General features: G+C 47.8%; 2 protein-coding genes across 3 annotated transcripts; one reads left to right on the top strand and one right to left on the bottom strand.

Moving 5' to 3' along the window:
• Positions 1–635: 635 nt before the first annotated feature.
• Positions 636–11,569, bottom strand: slc5a6b (solute carrier family 5 member 6). Of its 2 annotated transcripts, XM_079752012.1 has the most exons (16): positions 10,888–11,569; positions 10,280–10,713; positions 10,077–10,142; positions 9,693–9,744; positions 9,430–9,497; positions 8,965–9,119; positions 8,394–8,534; positions 7,588–7,717; positions 6,146–6,234; positions 5,622–5,734; positions 4,638–4,708; positions 4,452–4,538; positions 3,797–4,017; positions 2,952–3,055; positions 2,323–2,435; positions 636–1,827 (listed from the first exon to the last, which is right to left on the bottom strand). In XM_079752012.1, the coding sequence occupies exons 2-16, from the start codon at positions 10,616–10,618 to the stop codon at positions 1,705–1,707; spliced, it is 1,872 nt and encodes a 623-aa protein (XP_079608138.1). In that variant the 5' UTR covers positions 10,619–10,713; positions 10,888–11,569; the 3' UTR covers positions 636–1,704. The 2 variants fall into 2 exon arrangements, with proteins under 2 accessions (XP_079608138.1, XP_079608137.1); XM_079752011.1 differs by having other exon boundaries at positions 10,280–11,569.
• Positions 11,570–11,856: 287 nt separating this feature from the next.
• On the top strand, positions 11,857–17,846 carry cenpo (centromere protein O; the record flags this gene model as incomplete). The annotated part of the gene is made up of 6 exons (XM_079752238.1): positions 11,857–11,869; positions 12,798–12,940; positions 13,461–13,626; positions 14,170–14,444; positions 14,964–15,135; positions 17,558–17,846. The coding sequence occupies 6 exons, from the start codon at positions 11,857–11,859 to the stop codon at positions 17,665–17,667; spliced, it is 879 nt and encodes a 292-aa protein (XP_079608364.1). The 3' UTR covers positions 17,668–17,846.
• Between the last annotated feature and the right edge of the window lie 647 nt (positions 17,847–18,493).

Raw genomic sequence — 18,493 nt, 5'->3', positions numbered from 1 at the left:
AAACTTTCCTTCGATGTCAATTGCACAACAATTTTATTCTGTATATTCTATGGGGAATTTTAATGTATATATAGAGAGAGAGTGGTCAGATGTGGACAATGAAAAAAAATATAAACTTTTATTCCACAATTTAAATGAACCCTTATTAGAAGTGCATAGTTCAGCGTTAATCTGACCGACCCAACAGCAGACTCTGATGACTTGCTCTTGTAAAACCGTTACCATAACCGGTCAACCAGGCTTGTTGTAAACATTTATCACCCCCATTAATATACCCCTCTGGAAATGTGTGAGGTTGATAACAAGAAAAGTTTGATAACAAAACACTGCGTGTTGACCATGTTGTAAAGCTTGAATAGATTAATGTTATTACATACATCCACTGCCACAACATGAATAGCACCTTGTGTACAGCTGAGAAGAGGTTCCTTGTTGAATCCAGATTAGATTTGGATGTAATGAAAGCCTCTCTTGGGGAGACGGGGGTCATGTCGAAGAGGTTTTAGCCTCCATGCTTAAACACATCACATAAAGGTTGACCTTTCCTCCTCTTGGGTCACCACTATGCTAATGCTGATATATAAAGCATAAAATACTAGGTTGTACAGTGTCACATGAAATAAAACCTACTCGTGTTGTATGGTGTAGAAGTGAAAAAAAATCTTTACTCTTTTTTTTCAAAAAGGTAATCAGCAGGTCATCAATGCACATAAAATAAATGCAAATATTAACCAAATACAGCTTAACCAAACACATCCATTAACCAAGAAGGGATCACGAGGTGTGACAGTAACAAAATGTTCTGCAAAAAAAATGGAAAAGAAACTTTACGATTATCCTGAGAATTGTTGTGTTTAGCGTAAAAGAAAAATAAGGAAATGCTTGACATGTAAGACATCATTCACCCACTGCTGTGTTGACTCTCGATTTGCATATTGGCACATGGTAGCTAAAACACAACATTCTGTGTCATCTCATCTCTACGTATCCAGTTAACTTTAGTTCTTGCAGTAGCATGTAAAAAATGCATACAAAAGTCAATAGAGGGAAAAAGGATAATACACTTATTTTACTTATTTTTGCTGAAAAGAAAACAATACATAATTCGTTATCTTCACGACGTTTAGCTTCTTGTCCAACGTTTGGTTCACTTGGTGGTATGAGTTTATGTCGGGGAACCCAATAGTAATTCTGCGTTATGAATTACTCATCATATTGCAGCAAGTCCTTCTGAGATGCAGCGAAAAGCTAATTAAAAACTCAAATTACATTCTTTGAGTGTGTCTTGCCTTCCCTAAACTGGATACCTTGAGGTCAGTGATGCTACCCTGGTGTGGGAATAACCCATTTTGAGTTCCTTCCTGGTACTGTCCAGTTCTTCCATAGTACCTCCAACTACCGGTGAGCACTTCAGCACCGTCAGCCCCGTCTCCTTTAGTCCGCCGTGCTGGCTGACACGTGGTTCTGGAACACTTGGAGGTCATAACGAGGTCACACAGTCCATCTTGGCGGTCAAACAGAGGTCACACAGTCCATCTTGGCGGTCAAACAGTGGTCACACAGTCCATCTTGACGGTCAAACAGAGGTCACACAGTCCATCTTGAGGGTCAAACAGTGGTCACACAGTCCATCTTGAGGGTCAAACAGTGGTCACACAGTCCATCTTGACGGTCAAACAGAGGTCACACACTCCATCTTGACGGTCAAACAGAGGTCTCGCGCTCCATCAGAAGGGGGTCCGAGGCGCGGAGCAGCACCTTGGTCTTTGCCTCCATGGCTCCTTTGTCCGACGAGAAGGTGTCTCCGTTCCTGTTCTCCACGTGCGTCTGGTCCAGAAATGACAAAAGGTGTGTTCCATTAACTGTATGGTTTGGTGTTGTTTATGAGAGTAATACCAAGAATCACTTGTTCAGAGTTCACCTAGACTCTGCATTGCCTCCCCCCTTACCCCCCCAACTTATTGTAGGTTATACGTCCTTGCACTTAAAAAGAGTACTTAGCATCGTGTAGCATCTTATCCTAGCCATCTTTGTTGTATACGGGGAATGGGTTAACCTAGCGAATGTTAGCGCTTTGCACTAGGTTCTATCCACATCCTTACTGTACCGACAGCGATATATTGTTTCTCTTTCTTCTGACAAATGTACTTATTGTAAGCCGCTTTGGATTAAATAAAGCCCTAAATGTAAACGTTAATGTAATGCCTGCGTTATCCTCTGTTGAGGCGGAGGTGGACAGCGTCGCTTGGCGGCTGTGAGCCATAACCGGTCGTCACCGGTCGGTTTAAAGAGACGGGGTTCACTTGGTGTGTTGGTACTCACGCTCTGTCCTGTACAACACAGCTTCTTCTTGTAGCGATCTGGCAAGAAGAACAACAGCTTCCCCAGCAGGGGGTACACAGTGCCCGGGAACACGTCCTCCTCTTTCATTGGACCTTGGATGAACCAATAAGAAACATGGGCAGTAAGAAGCAGGAAGAGGTAGCTTTCTCTCCCCTGCTCACAGGCCGTCAACAAAAATAAAACGTAAACTCCTTTGCCTGACATTTTAACATTAGGTCTGTTTTTAATGTGTCTATATATGTCTGTCATGGCCCCAGCATGATTTATGTAAACTTACTTGATTAGTTATGTCTTTATTTGAGCTATACCTAAACCAGACGCCCCCATAATGACGCTAGGGGCTATATCTGTGAAGGGGCCATAGATTCCTTTCACAGAAGAGTCCTGGAAGGACTTAACACTTACTACACTGATCCTGGGCCTGTCATCGACCAGGCCCAGGGAGCAGTCTTCACTGGCTCAGGCTGCCACCTGCACCCTGGTAAATACCATTAGCAGACCCTTAACGGGGATCCACGCATGTGTTGGTGGGCTCTGTGGCGGGCTCTGTGGCGGGCTCTGTGGCGGGGTCTGTGGCGGGGTGTGATGGGTCAGTCATTCATTCCTACCTGATAGAAAGCTGACGAGCAGCCCGACCACCACCACCACCAGACAGCTGAGTCCGCTGTACCACATGTAGGACAGGGAGTAGAGCCTCCTCAGCCCCGTCGGCCTATCAGGGAACAGCACAGGGCAGCGTGAGGGATTCACTAGAGGTTAGGGACCGGGGAGGAAAAGCCTTCTCAGGCCTGTGGGATTCACTAGAGGTTAGGGACCGGGGAGGAAAAGCATTCTCAGGCCTGTGGGATTCACTAGAGGTTAGGGACCGGGGAGGAAATGCATTCTCAGGCCTGTGGGATTCACTAGAGGTTAGGGACCGGGGAGGAAAAGCATTCTCAGGCCTGTGGGATTCACTAGAGGTTAGGGACCGGGGAGGAAAAGCATTCTCAGGCCTAGGGATTCACTAGAGGTTAGGGACTGGGGAGGAAAAGCATTCTCAGGCCTGTGGGATTCACTAGAGGTTAGGGACCGGGGAGGAAAAGCATTCTCAGGCCTGTGGGATTCACTAGAGGTTAGGGACCGGGGAGGAAATGCATTCTCAGGCCTGTGGGATTCACTAGAGTTTAGGGACCGGGGAGGAAAAGCATTCTCAGGCCTGTGGGATTCACTAGAGGTTAGGGACCGGGGAGGAAGAGCATTCTCAGGCCTAGGGATTCACTAGAGGTTAGGGACTGGGGAGGAAAAGCATTCTCAGGCCTGTGGGATTCACTAGAGGTTAGGGACCGGGGAGGAAAAGCATTCTCAGGCCCGTGGGATTCACTAGAGGTTAGGGACCGGGGAGGAAATGCATTCTCAGGCCTGTGGGATTCACTAGAGGTTAGGGACCGGGGAGGAAAAGCATTCTCAGGCTTACCTCAGCGTTGGGGGCGTGGCGCTGACATTGAAAAAGATGGCGGGAACGGCAGACATGTTGGTGTGTGAGACGGTGGTGTTCCCCGAGAGCAGCCAGGCAACGGAACAGTTTGAAGGCAGGACGCCACCGCCGCCGCCACCACCGCCGCCGCGGGTCATGATGCTGCCGACGCCAATCCAGAAGGCCGTGGCAAGGCTGGCCCCGAGTCCAACGAGGGCCCCCTGGAGAGAGTGGGGGGGGGAAGCCACGGTTGTGTTCAGAAACAGAAAACTGCTGCTGAGGAGCAGCCAGGAATGGAGGATGAATGTCTGAACAGGATTGAACTGAGAGTCTCAAAAGGTTTGAACTGAATGTCTGAACAGGTTTGAACTGAATGTCTGAACAGCTTTGAACAGGTCTGAGCCGAACGATGAAGCCAAAAAGGTATAAAGTTTGAGACCACTTTTCTCAACCGAATGTTTTACCTGAATATCTGAACTGATATTATGTATTCCTACATAGAAAGGGTCGCTGACCAATCATTCAAATCAAATCACCAACGCTTCACTGAGATGTAATTCTCAATTAAATGGAACACTGCCTCCTTAAATCATTAGAATTACGCCCCATTCCAGACCGGCCAATCAAAGAAACTGACAGAGTCAAGGTCACTCACTGTGGAGTTGGCCCAGGGAAAGAACATCCCCAGGGAGAACACGCCCAGCAACGGTCCGCCCACGATGCCGAAGATCTTCAATGCTACCTATGGTTCAGAAACAGTTAGATCTTCATCATCACCACCAACATCACCATCATCATCATCATCATCATCATCATCATCATCTGGGTCCGCAGAACTTACTTGAAGGACGGACTCTCCCATCAGGTGAGTGAAGTATGCCATGGCCAGACACAGCAGGCCGTACGACATGGCTGTTGGCAGACAACGACGACCGGTTGAAACTCTTTACGTTGGAGAACTCAAGCGCCTTTGATCGTTGCTTCTCAACATACTCGTTTTGAAGTGCATTTGGCCGGCTGCCACTGCTATTACTGCACTAGTTGAACTGCTCCTCACTCTGCTTGGCACCATTGCCATCGAAGCGTGCGTACGGGTGAATCCAAGACATTCAATGCAGTAGAGGTGCTTCTATAAAACCACAGGCCATCCTCGACACACACTCTGACCAAACACAACCCCATACTTAGGAAACCCATGTCAACCCACACGTTAGGGCTGAACGATTAATCAAATTCAAATCGGGATGTAATAGAATGTGGTATGCAAATCGGTAAGGCTGCGATTCTAAAAAAAAAAGAAGAAAAAAAAGTGATTTGTTGCCGTTACTGACGGGAAATCAGTACGATTCATTTATTTTTATTTTACAATTCAATAGTTAAATAAAGAAGTTCATAATATAAATTAATCAACACATCGGCCTGGCCTAAAGGAAAGAGCAGTTTTTAAGTTGACTGCTTCCAATGTTGTGTTGGTCATACTAAAGAATGATTTATTTCTTTTTTTAGTGAATAATACCAAACATGAGGAACTTAATAAATTATAAAAATCGCAATCGCAATAATGGTCAAAATAATCGCAAATAGATTATTTCCCCAAATCATTCAGCCCTACCGCACGTTTAGCCTAGCTAACTTCTAACCTCGATGGTGTCTTCTCCAATGTTTCACAATGTTCCTGGCATCCAAATGAATCCCTGGGATTCGGATTGTCATACTCTTATTTCAGTAGAAATAACAGCATAGAAATACTCTGAAGAAATTAAGTATTTCTGGTTCTCCAAGTCTGCTATTAGAATTAATTCAGGAGGGCTTGCCCGTAACCAACCGAGGCCTTTAGACAGGAGCGTCGCTCTGGCTTCCGTCATCGCTGGGCAGTGTGGTCTGATGAGGTCTTCCATGGTAACCGTTGCCAGGGAGTTGAAGGCGGAGGAGATGGAGCTGCAGGCGAGGGAGTGACACAACGTGAAACAAGTGGAACGATGCCGTCGTCATGGACACCAGCAGAATCCGTCACACACCTCAGAGACTATATAACTGAGCCTCACTTAATCATAATATGACAACACACACACGAACATGAACACACACACACACACACACACACACACACGGGGATGTTGTAATGTAGTGTCATAGAATATATTCTAGCAATGAAAAATGATGGCCAGTACCTCTCTCATTGCTTACTGGAATCGTACTATCAACAGGAATATATCAATATATATTGAACTATATATAGAGGCACAGAGTGACAGAGAGACAGACAGACAGACAGACAGTCAAACAGAGAGACAGACACAGAGAGAGCAAGAGACAGATAGCTAAAGCTAGACGGACGGACAGACCAACCTGAGGGCAGCGCTGAACAAGCATGCGATGAAGAGGCCGGGCAGCCCAGGAAGGCCCTGCAGCATGTCCATCACGAAGAACAGCACCATCTGGGTTCAGGAGACAGGGCAGCATGTCTATAAGCAACCTAGCACGCTAGCATAGTCACGTCTATTAGTAACATAGCACGCTAGCATATTCAGGTCTATTAGTAACATAGCACGCTAGCATAGTCACGTCTATTAGTAACATAGCACGCTAGCATATTCAAGTCTATTAGCAACATAGCATTCGAGCGTAGTAAAGTCTATTAGCAACATAGCGCGCTAGCATATTCAAGTCTATTAGCAACATAGCAATCTAGCGTAGTAAAGTCTATTAGCAACATAGCGCGCTAGCATATTCAAGTCTAGTAGCAACATAGCACGCTAGCGAATTAATGTCTATTTGAAACATATCAAACTTTGATTTTGAACTCTTTTAGCAACATTTTAAAATTACAAACAAACGGAAAAAAAAAAACACGGGCCTAATGGACACTCAGAATGCTAACATGTATAGCTTCACAATGGATTACATCAAATTAAAATGTGTGCGAGATTGGCCGTGTTTGACATCTTGGTCTTCTAATGGTGGTCTACAGAATGCATTTAAGAAGGGGATTCCCTCCCGAACGCCTGGTGTTGAAGGATGCCGTGACGATGCAGGAGAGCAGGGGGCCTGTAACGTTTTTCATCCCGCAATGCCGTTAGGGAAAACCGGACAAACAAGAAGTGCGGGAGGGATCAGAGCCCTAATCCTCCGTCAACACTCGGCTGGCCAGGTGTTACCGGGGTGGTTTAGTGGGGTTATGGCTGCGTCTCAGGCACAGCTTCCTAAACTTGGTTGGTCTGTGACCCCATTTTCAAGTCAAAAAATCCCCCAAAAACGTATTTTAACTTAAATGGTAAATGGACTGCATTTATACAGCGCTTTTCTAGAACAAGCAACCTTCCGGTTACCAGCCAACCAGCTCTACCTCTTGTGCCGCTTGCTGCCCTTTCTTCGGTTTCCCCCCCACATTTGTTTTAACCCCATGATCCCCTGCCCTGCAAACCAATGTCCCAGTGATCCTATGTGGATTGGGTCTCGAACCCAGAACTTTTCGTCCGGGCATCCCAATGCCCCCCGACTCCCAGTCTGTCCTGCGATACAAATGAACGGCTGTTGGGTGCTTGATAGGAGTTACGCTATGAAGAGGTCACTCGACAGAACCTTACCGTTGGTCTTTGAACACGATGGCGGTAACCCTTTAATACAGCGTCTCTATTGAGAACAGCCCTTTATAAACCAACAACCAGCCAACTCAATGTACTTATTGTAAGTTGCTTTGGTTAAAAGCCTCTGCTAAATGCCCTGAATGTAAATGTTAACGTGTACGTTTCCAGGGCGGGACAGGGGAGGTGGCGAGGGAACCTACTCACAGCGTCCCCGGACAGGGAGCCCGGTCTCCGGGAGGGGTCTTCTCCGCAGTAGCGTGCGAACATGACCAGGCCCATCAGGCAGCTCAGCGCCAGGGCCACCTGCAGTGCCGGGATCACCATGTAGCAGGACCTGGGGGGGGGGGGGGCGCAGAACCAGAACCTTTAGAACACACAGAGAGACAGACAGAGCCAGAGAGAGAGAGAGAGAAACAGAGACACAGACAGAGAGAGACAGAGACAGAATCATAGGACAGAAAGAGAGACAGAGAGAGACAGACAGAATCATAGAACAGAGAGAGAGACACAGAGAGACAGACAGAATCATAGGACAGAGACAGACAGACACAGAATCATAGGACAGAGAGAGAGCGAGAGAAACAGAGACACAGACAGAGAGAGACAGAGACAGAATCATAGGACAGAGAGAGACAGACAGAATCATAGGACAGAGAGAGAGACAGAGAGAGAAGGACAGAATCATAGGACAGAGACAGACACAGAGACAGACAGAATCACAGGACAGAGAGAGAGACAGACAGAATCATAGGAGAGAGACAGAGACACAGAGAGACAGACAGAATCATAGGACAGAGAGAGACACACAGAGAGACAGACAGAATCACAGGACAGAGAGAGAGAGAGACAGAATCATAGGACAGAGACAGCCAGACACAGAGAGAGAGGGACAGAATCACAGGACAGAGAGAGAGAGAGAGAGGGACAGAATCATAGGACAGAGACAGGCAGACAGACAGACCGACCCCCAGGGTGGAGGTTCTGTGTATGAGTGGGTCAGAGAGCGGTACCTGACCGCCTCCCTCTCGGTGCGGGCGCTGAGGTAGCGCTGCACCTGGGCCTGGTTCACGCCGTACAGAGCCAGCATGAGGAACACCCCGCCCACCGCTAGCGTCCAGAACGTGTGTCTCTCCGTGGGGTCGGGGTTCAGGCTGAGGAGAAACACGGGCTGGGTTAGGATGGTACAGTGATGAGAGTCTTCCTGCTATTTAATGAATTTGTTCCGATACCGATACCAGTATTGGAAACTCCTTCGATATAGCATAAAATGAAGCATCAGTAATCGGCGAGTACCCAGTTCTATGCGCTGATCCGATACCATCACATGCCTAGCTCATTTACTACGCATGCAGAGATAATCACAAAGAAGTCATTGTCAGTGTTATGCTGCGTTCGTCAACGGTCAGAGGTGGAAAGTCGGAATGGGAAACGCGGTATCGGAAAGGAAGAAAAAATGATCGGAACATCTCTACAATCTCTAATGAACTATAGCGAGTCGCTCCCCCCTCTCGTGTGACAGACCACCGCCCCCCCCCCCCCCCCCCCCCCAACCCCCCCCAGCCCCCCGAGCGGACCACCTACTCCAGGCCGGAGATGCGGTTTCCCTCCAACACGCGGCCCCAGACGGCCCTCACGCCGCCCGCCTGCTGCACCCCCACCGCGATGACGGCCAGCTGCCCTGCAAACATCACCGCCGTCTGGAACACGTCCGTCCAGATCACCGCCTTCAGCCCCCCCTGTCCCCGGGGAACAGACAGACAGACACACGGCAGTGAGTAGGAAGACCCCCCTCTGGGAGACTGACGTCACTTCTGATCGGAAATATAATTTGTTCGTATAGCACGTTTAAAACGTGTGTGTGTGTGTGTGTTCGTACAGCCCGTTTAAAACGTGTGTGTAAGTGTGTGTGTGTTCAAAAAGTGTTTACAACACAGTTTATATTATTTTTTTTAACTTGAATAATAAAATGTATACACTCTGAATCAAAGCAATGGTACAGGGGAGGACAGACAGTTTTGATAAATCAAGTGGTTGATGTTGGCTTACTATTGTTGTGTAGGCCGTGCAAACGAGTCCAGTAGCCAACACCGTTCCCCACAGTGGTAGTCCAGTTACTGAGATACAGAGACAGACAGACAGACAGACAGACAGACAGACAGAGTTTAAGAGTGAGAGACAGAGACAGACCAACCAAGAGTGAGAGAAGACAGACACACAGACGCACAGAAAGAGACAGTGAGAGAGAGTAAACACTGAAAACATCCTTCTTGAGAAAAGTAAAGACAATTCCAAATATTGAGATCTCCTACCTTTATTGAGTGCAAAAGCTGGCGTATATATACAGACCCCCATGTAGATCACCTGAACAACGAAACAAAAACATCTGTTGAAACGTCTGGACATGCAGGGAAAGGTAAGGTTAGGAAACGCCCTACCTCAAACCCCTCAAGGTATTGTAGGCCTGGTTCATTATCTGCTGATCAGTTGATGTATCTACAGATAAAGTCACATTACCTGTTTGTACGTGTGTATATGGGTACACTTGCCATGGGGTACACTTGCATGAATGTGCGTGCTTGCTTGTATGAACGTGTGTGTATGTGTGTGAATGCTTACTTGCTTGTTTGTATGTATGTATGTGTATGTATGTGTGTGCATACAAGTGTGTGTGTGCATGTGCATGCTGTACGTGCCGTCTGGAAGATGAAAGTCAGCGTTCCACAGATGCGCACGGCCTTGTTGAAGCGACGCTCTAGATACTGAGGAGCAGAGAGGAAAGACATCAAATGTTCTGATTTCTTTGGCCTTTTACAGAACTTGAATAACAACTACATGTTCTGTGTTTTGTCCACACACACACACACACACACACACACACACACACACACACACACACCTCATAAGCGCTGGACAGACGCAGTCGGTAGAACAAGGGGACGAACACTTGGGCCGGGATGAGCAGGCCCAGGACGTAGGCGCAGCCGATAAACCAGAACTGGGTGCCGTTGGCGTACACCTCCGCAGGGATGCCCACGATCGCCACGGCCGACTGGAAGGACGCGATGAGGGAGAGGGAGACGGGCACCGCGGCCATGCTGCGGTCCGCCAGAAGGAATTCCTGCGTGGTGCGCTGACGCCCCCCCGACAAGGCGTAGTAGACCCCGATCGCCATAGAGGCCAACAGCAGGAGGGCGAATATCACATAATCCACCAACGAGAAGTACATCTGCTCCATTGCGGCGAGCTCCTAAGGGGATCAGATTGTCTTCGATTTCCGGAATGAGAGGCACCGTCTTGACGAACACTCATCAGGCAGTACATAAGAGTAGCCTGGGAATAGTTGGGGTAGTTTTAAAGTTCATGCAAACAATGTTGTGTCTGTTCATATTACACATAACACAACAAACAAAGGGGGGGGGGGGGGGGATCTGAAAAGCGGTTCGCCTTGTAACGAGGAAGTTGCAACATGCCCACTATATCTACGTGTATGGGGCCACTACTCACCCCCAAATAAGAAGGTAGTCCGACATCAAATCCAAAATCAGGACTGCACTGCTCCTTGGCATGGGGCTTTTTTCAGTCAAAAAGGTCGGAACGCATGATGAGGGTGGCTGATAACGACAAGGGCTCGTCAGTCTATGTACCCTGGGAAGTCCTGCAGACCTCCAGGCGACATTCAACGAACCTGTTCCTCGGATCTCTGCGTTTGGTTAGGCTAGAGTGGTGCCGTACCAAAACATGTGGCGAGTCCCAAGGCTTCGGGACAGAGCGTCACTTCTTCCTCACCTCGAGGTCACACAACCTCTGAGTGAACTTCACCCTAATGTGTCCACACTCAACGGGCGGTGTTGTGCCGATTCCCCGCCTCCGTTGGGCTGCACGCCAGGCCTCGCCAGGGTGACAGGCATAGCCGCTGTCGGTCCATACATGAATTAAACGTCGACCAACACAGCGACACCTTGTCGTCTTCCACGCCGACGGAACACGGCGGGGACTCGGTCGATTGGAGGGTTTAGGGAGATGCGTGGCGACACTGGAGGGACACTTGCCCTGCAAACTTTTCTAATCGCCGAAAGTAAACGGTGAATCAGCGAATGAAAGTGCTTTACGTGACAGACACTACAAATACAATTGAATATCTCATATAATGCACAGCCCAAAAAATAAAATAAAACCTTTGTAAATATCGGACCATGTGACAGGTCCGCGATTTGTTTTGACTGCACTTCCGGGTTTGAGTGGCGTGCCTTTTAATAGGTCCATGGGCGCGCCCCGGCGCGTTGACGCGTCACGGGTGACTGACGTCATCGACAGGCCGCCATATTTGAAAACGCTTCCTAGCTGAAGCGGGTTGAGTTTAGCCGGGTCTCGACTCCATCAACGCCGTCAAATCCTACTTTCCCCGAAATAAATCTTGCTCTGCAACATATCTCCTAAGAACCCAACGGGAGAGAATTCTAATCCGTCACGGGAATGTCTACACAAGGTCTGTTTGGTTGTGGCTTTATGTGGTCAACTGGTCACAACAACCACCACATATGGCTGGTGTTTATGTCTGACGTTATAGTGTACTGTTGTAGACACCGACCGATACCGTTTCTAGTAAAAGATTACCGATATCAACATATCGGAGGATATTCGAAATATAGTTATATATCTGCCATTATTCGGATTTATTTATTTATACATATATATATATATAGTGGCATCCTGTGGGTGGAGCAGCTCCTCAGGATTGGCTGCTCATCCTCCACTAATGCTTCGGTCCACCCAGAGCTAAAGGAACCAATGACCTGAATTGGGTTAGAAAGAAGTCATTACGCAAATAAATCGACACAATTTCTAAAGTTATCATATTGACATATATCAGCAGGCACATAAGCCGATACAGATCTGTTATAGGCCAATATTGGTTCAGTAGAAATACCACCATCCAGTGATAACCGATATAATTGGTCAAGGTTCTAGCGTGTAGATAATATATGTCTACGTGTCAAGCAAAATCTTAGATTCGACCTGGAACCTACTCATGTCTACAGGAATAAAGCTGTCGTATTATACCATATTATACTATATTAAAATCGATCAAATTCACCTAGACTCTGCATAGCCTCCCCCTCCCACCACTCCTACTTATTGCATGTTGTATGTCCTGGCACTTAATGTACGCACCATTTGTATGTCGTACTCAGTTATAGTGCTTTGCATCGTGTAGCATCTTATACTAGCTATCTTTATTATACACTGGGAATGGGTTAACCTAGTGATAGTTAGTGCTTTGCACTTTGCTCCTTACTGTACCGACTGCAACATATTGTTTCTCTTTCTTCTGAAAAGGTACTTTTTGTAAGTCGTTCTGGATAAAAGTGTCTGCTAAATGCCCTGAATGTGAACGTAATGGATCACATGTGCAGGCGTCTTGGGCCACCTGGAGTCGCAGCCGAGGAGGCGGCAGGAGGTTCCTCCTCAGCAGAGTGGCCTGGAGAAGATCAGAGCCACGGTCCACGCGCTCGTCATCCAGAGAGACCAGCTGAAGGCCAAGAAAGAAGCCAACAAGGTGACGGAATGGAATAATATCCACTAATATATAATGATAATAGTCAAAATCAACTTTGTCAGACCGACAACAAGTTACATAGATGATCGAAATTGCGTTTCCCCATACTCCAAATGTGCTATTAATATATTTACCACACAACATATACCAAAACATAATAACACATAAACAACATAATAACTGCAAAAAGACAACAACAAATAAGCACAAGCTATACAGACAGTGCATCCATTACACAGAATATAATATTCACACTGTTATGAGGTAGTTGTTGATGTTCAAGTAAAGGTGCAATATAGTAGAGTGCAAAAAGTTCTGAAATATGAGTAAACAGCCACAAGTAGAGTAGGATACAAACACCACCCAGTGCAGAGTAGCCATAGGTATCAGAAAAATCCAATCGGTGGCCCCCCAAATCTTTGCCCCCCTCTAATCTGTGCCCTGCCTAATCAATGGCCCCCTAATCTGTCACCCCCTAATATTGCATCTGCGCTTCACTAAAGAGAACATCTTATCCCAGACGGTGCAGAAGCTGGGGAGTGATGACCCGGACCAGTCTACCAGGGGCGGGGAGGGGCCGGGAGAGGGGGAGGAGGGTTCTGACGGCTCGCTGTACTCCCAGCTACTGCAGCTGACGGCCAGGCACGCCCAGCTCACAGACCGGCTCCACGCCCACCAGCTCATCGGTACGACCGCCCGTCTGGCCCCATACTGTGGCTACTGTTTAAGGTCGAGGTTATGGTTGGATGTCGACGCAACACAAGGGGGTTTACAGACCCCTTTACGTCCTTGTGGACCCTCCTTGCGTCCACCTCAAGGGCCTGACGTGCGCCTCCAAAATATTGCAGCCTTGCGTCGAGGCAACGCAGCAGCAAGGGCTGTGATTGGTCCGCTATTCTGAACCCGACGCAGAACCAAAACAGGTTCACAACTGCGTGGAAGTGACCGCGTGGACATTGCGTTCCGTCAACGTTCCGCCAACGCTACAGACATTTTTTTTTGGGGGGGGGGGTCAAACCAGGAGCCTTAGGACCCAAAAAGCCTAGCCACTAGACTTTCCTGTTTGCATGTGAAGCGATGGGCAGGCCTGTTGATGAGGAACATGGTTGTGGCTTTATTGTTATCAATGATCCCAATCCTGATTCAAACCTTTACTCCAAAGGTAAATCACATAATGCATCTCTCCTTGTATGTACTAGTATTTACCGGGAGAAACTCTCCACCCATAGGTGGCTACGACATCATCAAGACACGGCAGGGGAAAGGCGTGTGCGTCTCCATGGCGACGTCCTACGAGGGCGTGTACCTGGAGCGGTACAGCCTGGAGATGAGCGTGGCGCCCGTGGTCCGGATCGTCCGCCACGACGTGCCCACCTTCGTGCCCCTGGCCCGGCTGGCGGAGAAGGACGGCGCGCTGCAGCACCACCTCAAGGGCTTCCTGGAGGAGCTCAGCCGCCACCTGGACGGCTACGCAGGCCGCAGGCAGCAGCTCAGGCTGCTCAAGGTAGGACCGCCGCTGGGGAGGAGGGAGGGAGGGAGGGAGGGAGGGGGGAGGGGGGAATGAGAGGAAGGAGGGGGGGGAGGAGAGGGAAGGACGGGGGGGGAGGAGGGAGGGAGGGAGGGGGGAGGAGAGGAAGTGAGTGAGGGAGGGAGGGAGGGAGGGAGGGAGGGGGGAATGAGAGGAAGGAGGGGGGGAGGAGAGGGAAGGAGGGAGGGAGGGAGGGGGGAGGAGAGGAAGTGAGGGAGGGAGGGGGGGAGGAGAGGGAAGGAGGGGGAGGGAAGGAAGGAGAGGAGAAAGAGGGGGGGGAGGGAGGGAAGGAAGGAAGGAAGGAGGAGAAAGAGGGGGGGGAAAGAGAGGGAGAGGGTAGAGAGCGAGAGAGAGATACTTTTGTTTATTCATTCAGAGCGTACAGTTCACAGAACCGTCCCTTCAGAGGCAGGGATGCTGGGTCCAGCGGGAGCAGCAGGCTGGCCTCCTTCGGACCCTGTGGGTTCAGAGCTCTGACGGTCGTCTCCTCTACAGGAGCAGCACGGCTCGGTGGAGGTGATGGAGGGCAACGTGCCGTGCTCCCTCCTGGTCCTGTGCCTGACGGTACCTCGGACACCTCCGCTGGAGGACATCGCCGTTCTGTGTAAGCTGGACTACTCCGATCGCACCCGCTGCCTGCCCGAGGAGGTCACCGTCCAATCAGAAGGTAGAAGTGTTGCCCGCACATGATTTCACTACTTCTGAAGTCATTCATCGACGGAAGCCTTATGGGTCCATGCTAACGTGCAATCTTAATAATAATCACATAGAATTCAAAACAATCACTCAAAATATGCATATAAGACATTTCTTAAATATAAACCTAACTATAAATATAGCTGCGAGCAGCAATGTGGGGGTCAAGCAGAATAGGACTCTATAAACTAATTTTGCTGGATATGATATGTGCTAGGTGGCTACTTGATGACCGTCTCGGTAATTAGTAATGACGATAGCTGGTGGAATGAACCAGAGCAATATGCGACTACGCGTCAATGTTTTCCAAATGGGAAAATTACCCCACCTAGTGGTAAGGGCGCATTATCGTCTGCCTGACAGAACAAATCACACAAATACATAGGGGTATTCGGAATAATATCCCTAACAGAGACACAATGTTAACAAGCATCCGTTCTGGAGGTGGTTCATGAAGCATGTTATCCATTAAGAATTGCAGTTTATATTGTAAGTGGGCGGAATGGTAAATAAAGTCATTGTTCCATTATACATGCAGTACCGCTTGTCGCCACACGAGCGCAGTGTCTACCCTTTAATGAGCGCTTTTCAGCGCAACTATCATGTATATAAATGAAGAAGTGTTCTGATTGTATGCTGTATGTCAGATTGACATGATGATTTAATATGATTGATATGTTATCAGTTTTATATAACACAGTATATGATGACCATGATAAAATGCATATGATTAGATATAATGTTACTCACAATGAAATCTATTGGCAAATGGTTATCACAACGGCAATACATTGAAGTTGCTTTCTAAGGGCTGGAATAGACTTACTGCTAACAACGCCCCCCTAGGCGTTGATGATGCCCAATTATTTGGGCATCATCAGGATAGGGTCATAAGATTATGAGCCAAGTTTGGTTTGGATACATGGAGGCCTTGCAGAGATATGAGCTCACTTCCTGTTCCCCTGAGGTCAAAGGTCACCAAATTGTTTGGGTGTCCCCAGAATGATGTCATGAGTCTATGTACCAAGTTTGGCTATGATTTGTTTACCAAGGAAAGTCATATGCAAGAACACGGTTTTGGGTTTCATAACTGTGCACATGCACAGCAATAGCAGTCTTTTTCATGAAATTGGACCCTCACAAACTATATATTATATGAAAGCTGAGCCTCCACTTATTACAACAGTCCAAACCATATCAGTCTGTGACTAAAACTCGCAAATAACAACTTAAGAAGAAACGCCCCCTTTTCTTTTAACAACCAAAAAAAGTTTTACCTATGTGATTTTTGTCCACAAAGTTGATTCTGATCGCATAAAACCACCATAAACAGATAATCCAGTGTCTGGGCCAAATTTTGCAACTAAACATGGTGTTTACAATCAATGACTAAGAGAAGGTTTCTTAGGAAAAAGGTAAATTGCCTTCAATCAGAATCATGTTCTTCAGTGCAATCTAGTGGCCATATGTGTATTTGCGAGTGTTTGGCTTGGTGCATTCGATTTATATTTGCCCTGAACTTGAGGTGTCAAGTGTCAAAATTGTAAGATATCTACCTTTTATTTGTGTCTCATAGTAAGACAGCGCTCCCAACTGATAACGACCAACTGATAATTATTTCAGGTGGAAATGTTATCTTCCACTTATGCTGTGTTCCATGGCTTTATTCACTCTAACCAAGTATTATCCCCATTGAATATTTGACTTGCACAACAATCTTGCTTTTGGCACAAAGATGACATTATCGCCCTTGCAGTTGTGGAGATATACTCTGTTTACTTTGGGTACGTTCTTTCCTGAAAAAAACCTTTCCACTGATATCGAAAATGGTATAGAATATCGATATTTTTCCAGGTATATTATCAAAGTTAGAAAATCCAGTATCGTGACTGACAACACTACTAGAAACGCGATTGTGATTATTCAGTTAGAGCTACAAGAAACGTGAAAGTTAAAAAAGACATAGCTTTGCTACTACCTCTGACATTTAGTTATGTACATTTGCATAAAATCATGCAGGTCTACACATAACTGGGCGATAGCTTTAATAGGTTGCAACGGTGGACTGAAATCACTTCATGGCACGATGTGACCGTTCGATAAATAGGTAAACAAAGAGAAGTTTGTAATTTTTTAAACACAACATGTGTGGAAGCTAACATTCAGCTTCAGTCTGAGCCAGGATGAGTTTTCTGAGCCCCCCAAAACCAGGCCGGGTGCCTGGCAAAAAGAGGCCCGTTCACGATTCTGATTTATAATTTGGGCAAGTGAACATCACATTCGGGTAAGTTGAACATGACCTGTACTTGCCCGACGGGCAAGTGCTTTTGAAACCTAAGTGTCCACCGCTGGTCGACCTCTTTGTCCTCAGCTTCAATGTGTTCCCTCTGCAGACGAGGAGCTGCCTGAGACCAGCCAGTGGAAGGACATCTGCACCCTGCTGAAGGAGACCCCTCTGCACAAAGCCGTGGCCACCCTGATCCAACGAGGAGACATCAAGTAGTTCCTCTGAACCGCATCAACACCCAGCCATCTTTCCTTAACATCTTTGTTTATATGTATTTAATAAGAACTGGGTACATACATGTTATACCATGCTAGATATTAAAAACACAAATGCAACTGCAGGCTCTATTTGCCTTTTTCTATTATTCTAAACACTTGATGTAAACACTTGTTCAGAGTTCACCGAGACTCAGCATAGCCTCCCCCCTGGCCCCCCCACACCCCTCTTACGCACTTATTGTATAATGTACGTCCTTGCACTTAAAAATAGTGCTTAGCAATCTTCAAGCATCTTATCCTAACTATCTTTGTTGTATACGGGGAAGGGGTTAACCTAACAATTGTGAGTGCTTGGCACTTGGTTCTATGAACATCCTGACTGTACCGACAGCGATATAGTGTTGTTTCTCTTTCTTCTGCCAAATGTACTTAAGTAAGTCGCTTTAGATAAAAGCGTCTGCTAAATGCCCTCAATGTTAATGTAAACCGCCGCCCCTCTACGCGTATTCAGCGTCTGGGGTCGTTCCCGGTCGACGCCGCTCGTTCCCGCTCGTTCCCGGTGGACGCCGGCCGCCCAAGCCCCCCCACGCGGCCGATGGTGTCGTTAAAGGCCTTGATCCTGCGCCGCAGCGCCGCCATCTCCCGCCTCTCCCCGTCCTCCAGACTCTGCAGCTCCTCCCGGGCGCGCCGCTCTCGCCAGGCCTTCTCCCGGGCCGCGATGCTGTCGATGGCGGCCACTTCCCTCAGCTGCCGGATGGACAGCCAGGGCACGGTGGACGGGCGCTGCGGCGGCAGCGGCGCCTCCGACGGCGCCTCGCTGGGTC

Source organism: Pollachius pollachius (genome assembly GCF_949987615.1).
Source record: "Pollachius pollachius genome assembly, chromosome: 15".
Lineage (NCBI taxonomy): Eukaryota > Metazoa > Chordata > Actinopteri > Gadiformes > Gadidae > Pollachius > Pollachius pollachius.
This window is presented reverse-complemented; position numbering and strand designations above follow the sequence as displayed.

Coding starts and splice junctions, on each gene's coding strand:
- slc5a6b (XM_079752011.1), bottom strand. CDS start 10,618: ATGGAGCAGATGTACTTCTCGTTGGTGGATTATGTGATATTCGCCCTC. Junction 4,539..4,637: donor TGGGAGAGTCCGTCCTTCAA/GTAAGTTCTGCG, acceptor TCTGAACCATAG/GTAGCATTGAAGATCTTCGG. Junction 1,828..2,322: donor TGTGTTGTACAGGACAGAGC/GTGAGTACCAAC, acceptor TTTCTGGACCAG/ACGCACGTGGAGAACAGGAA.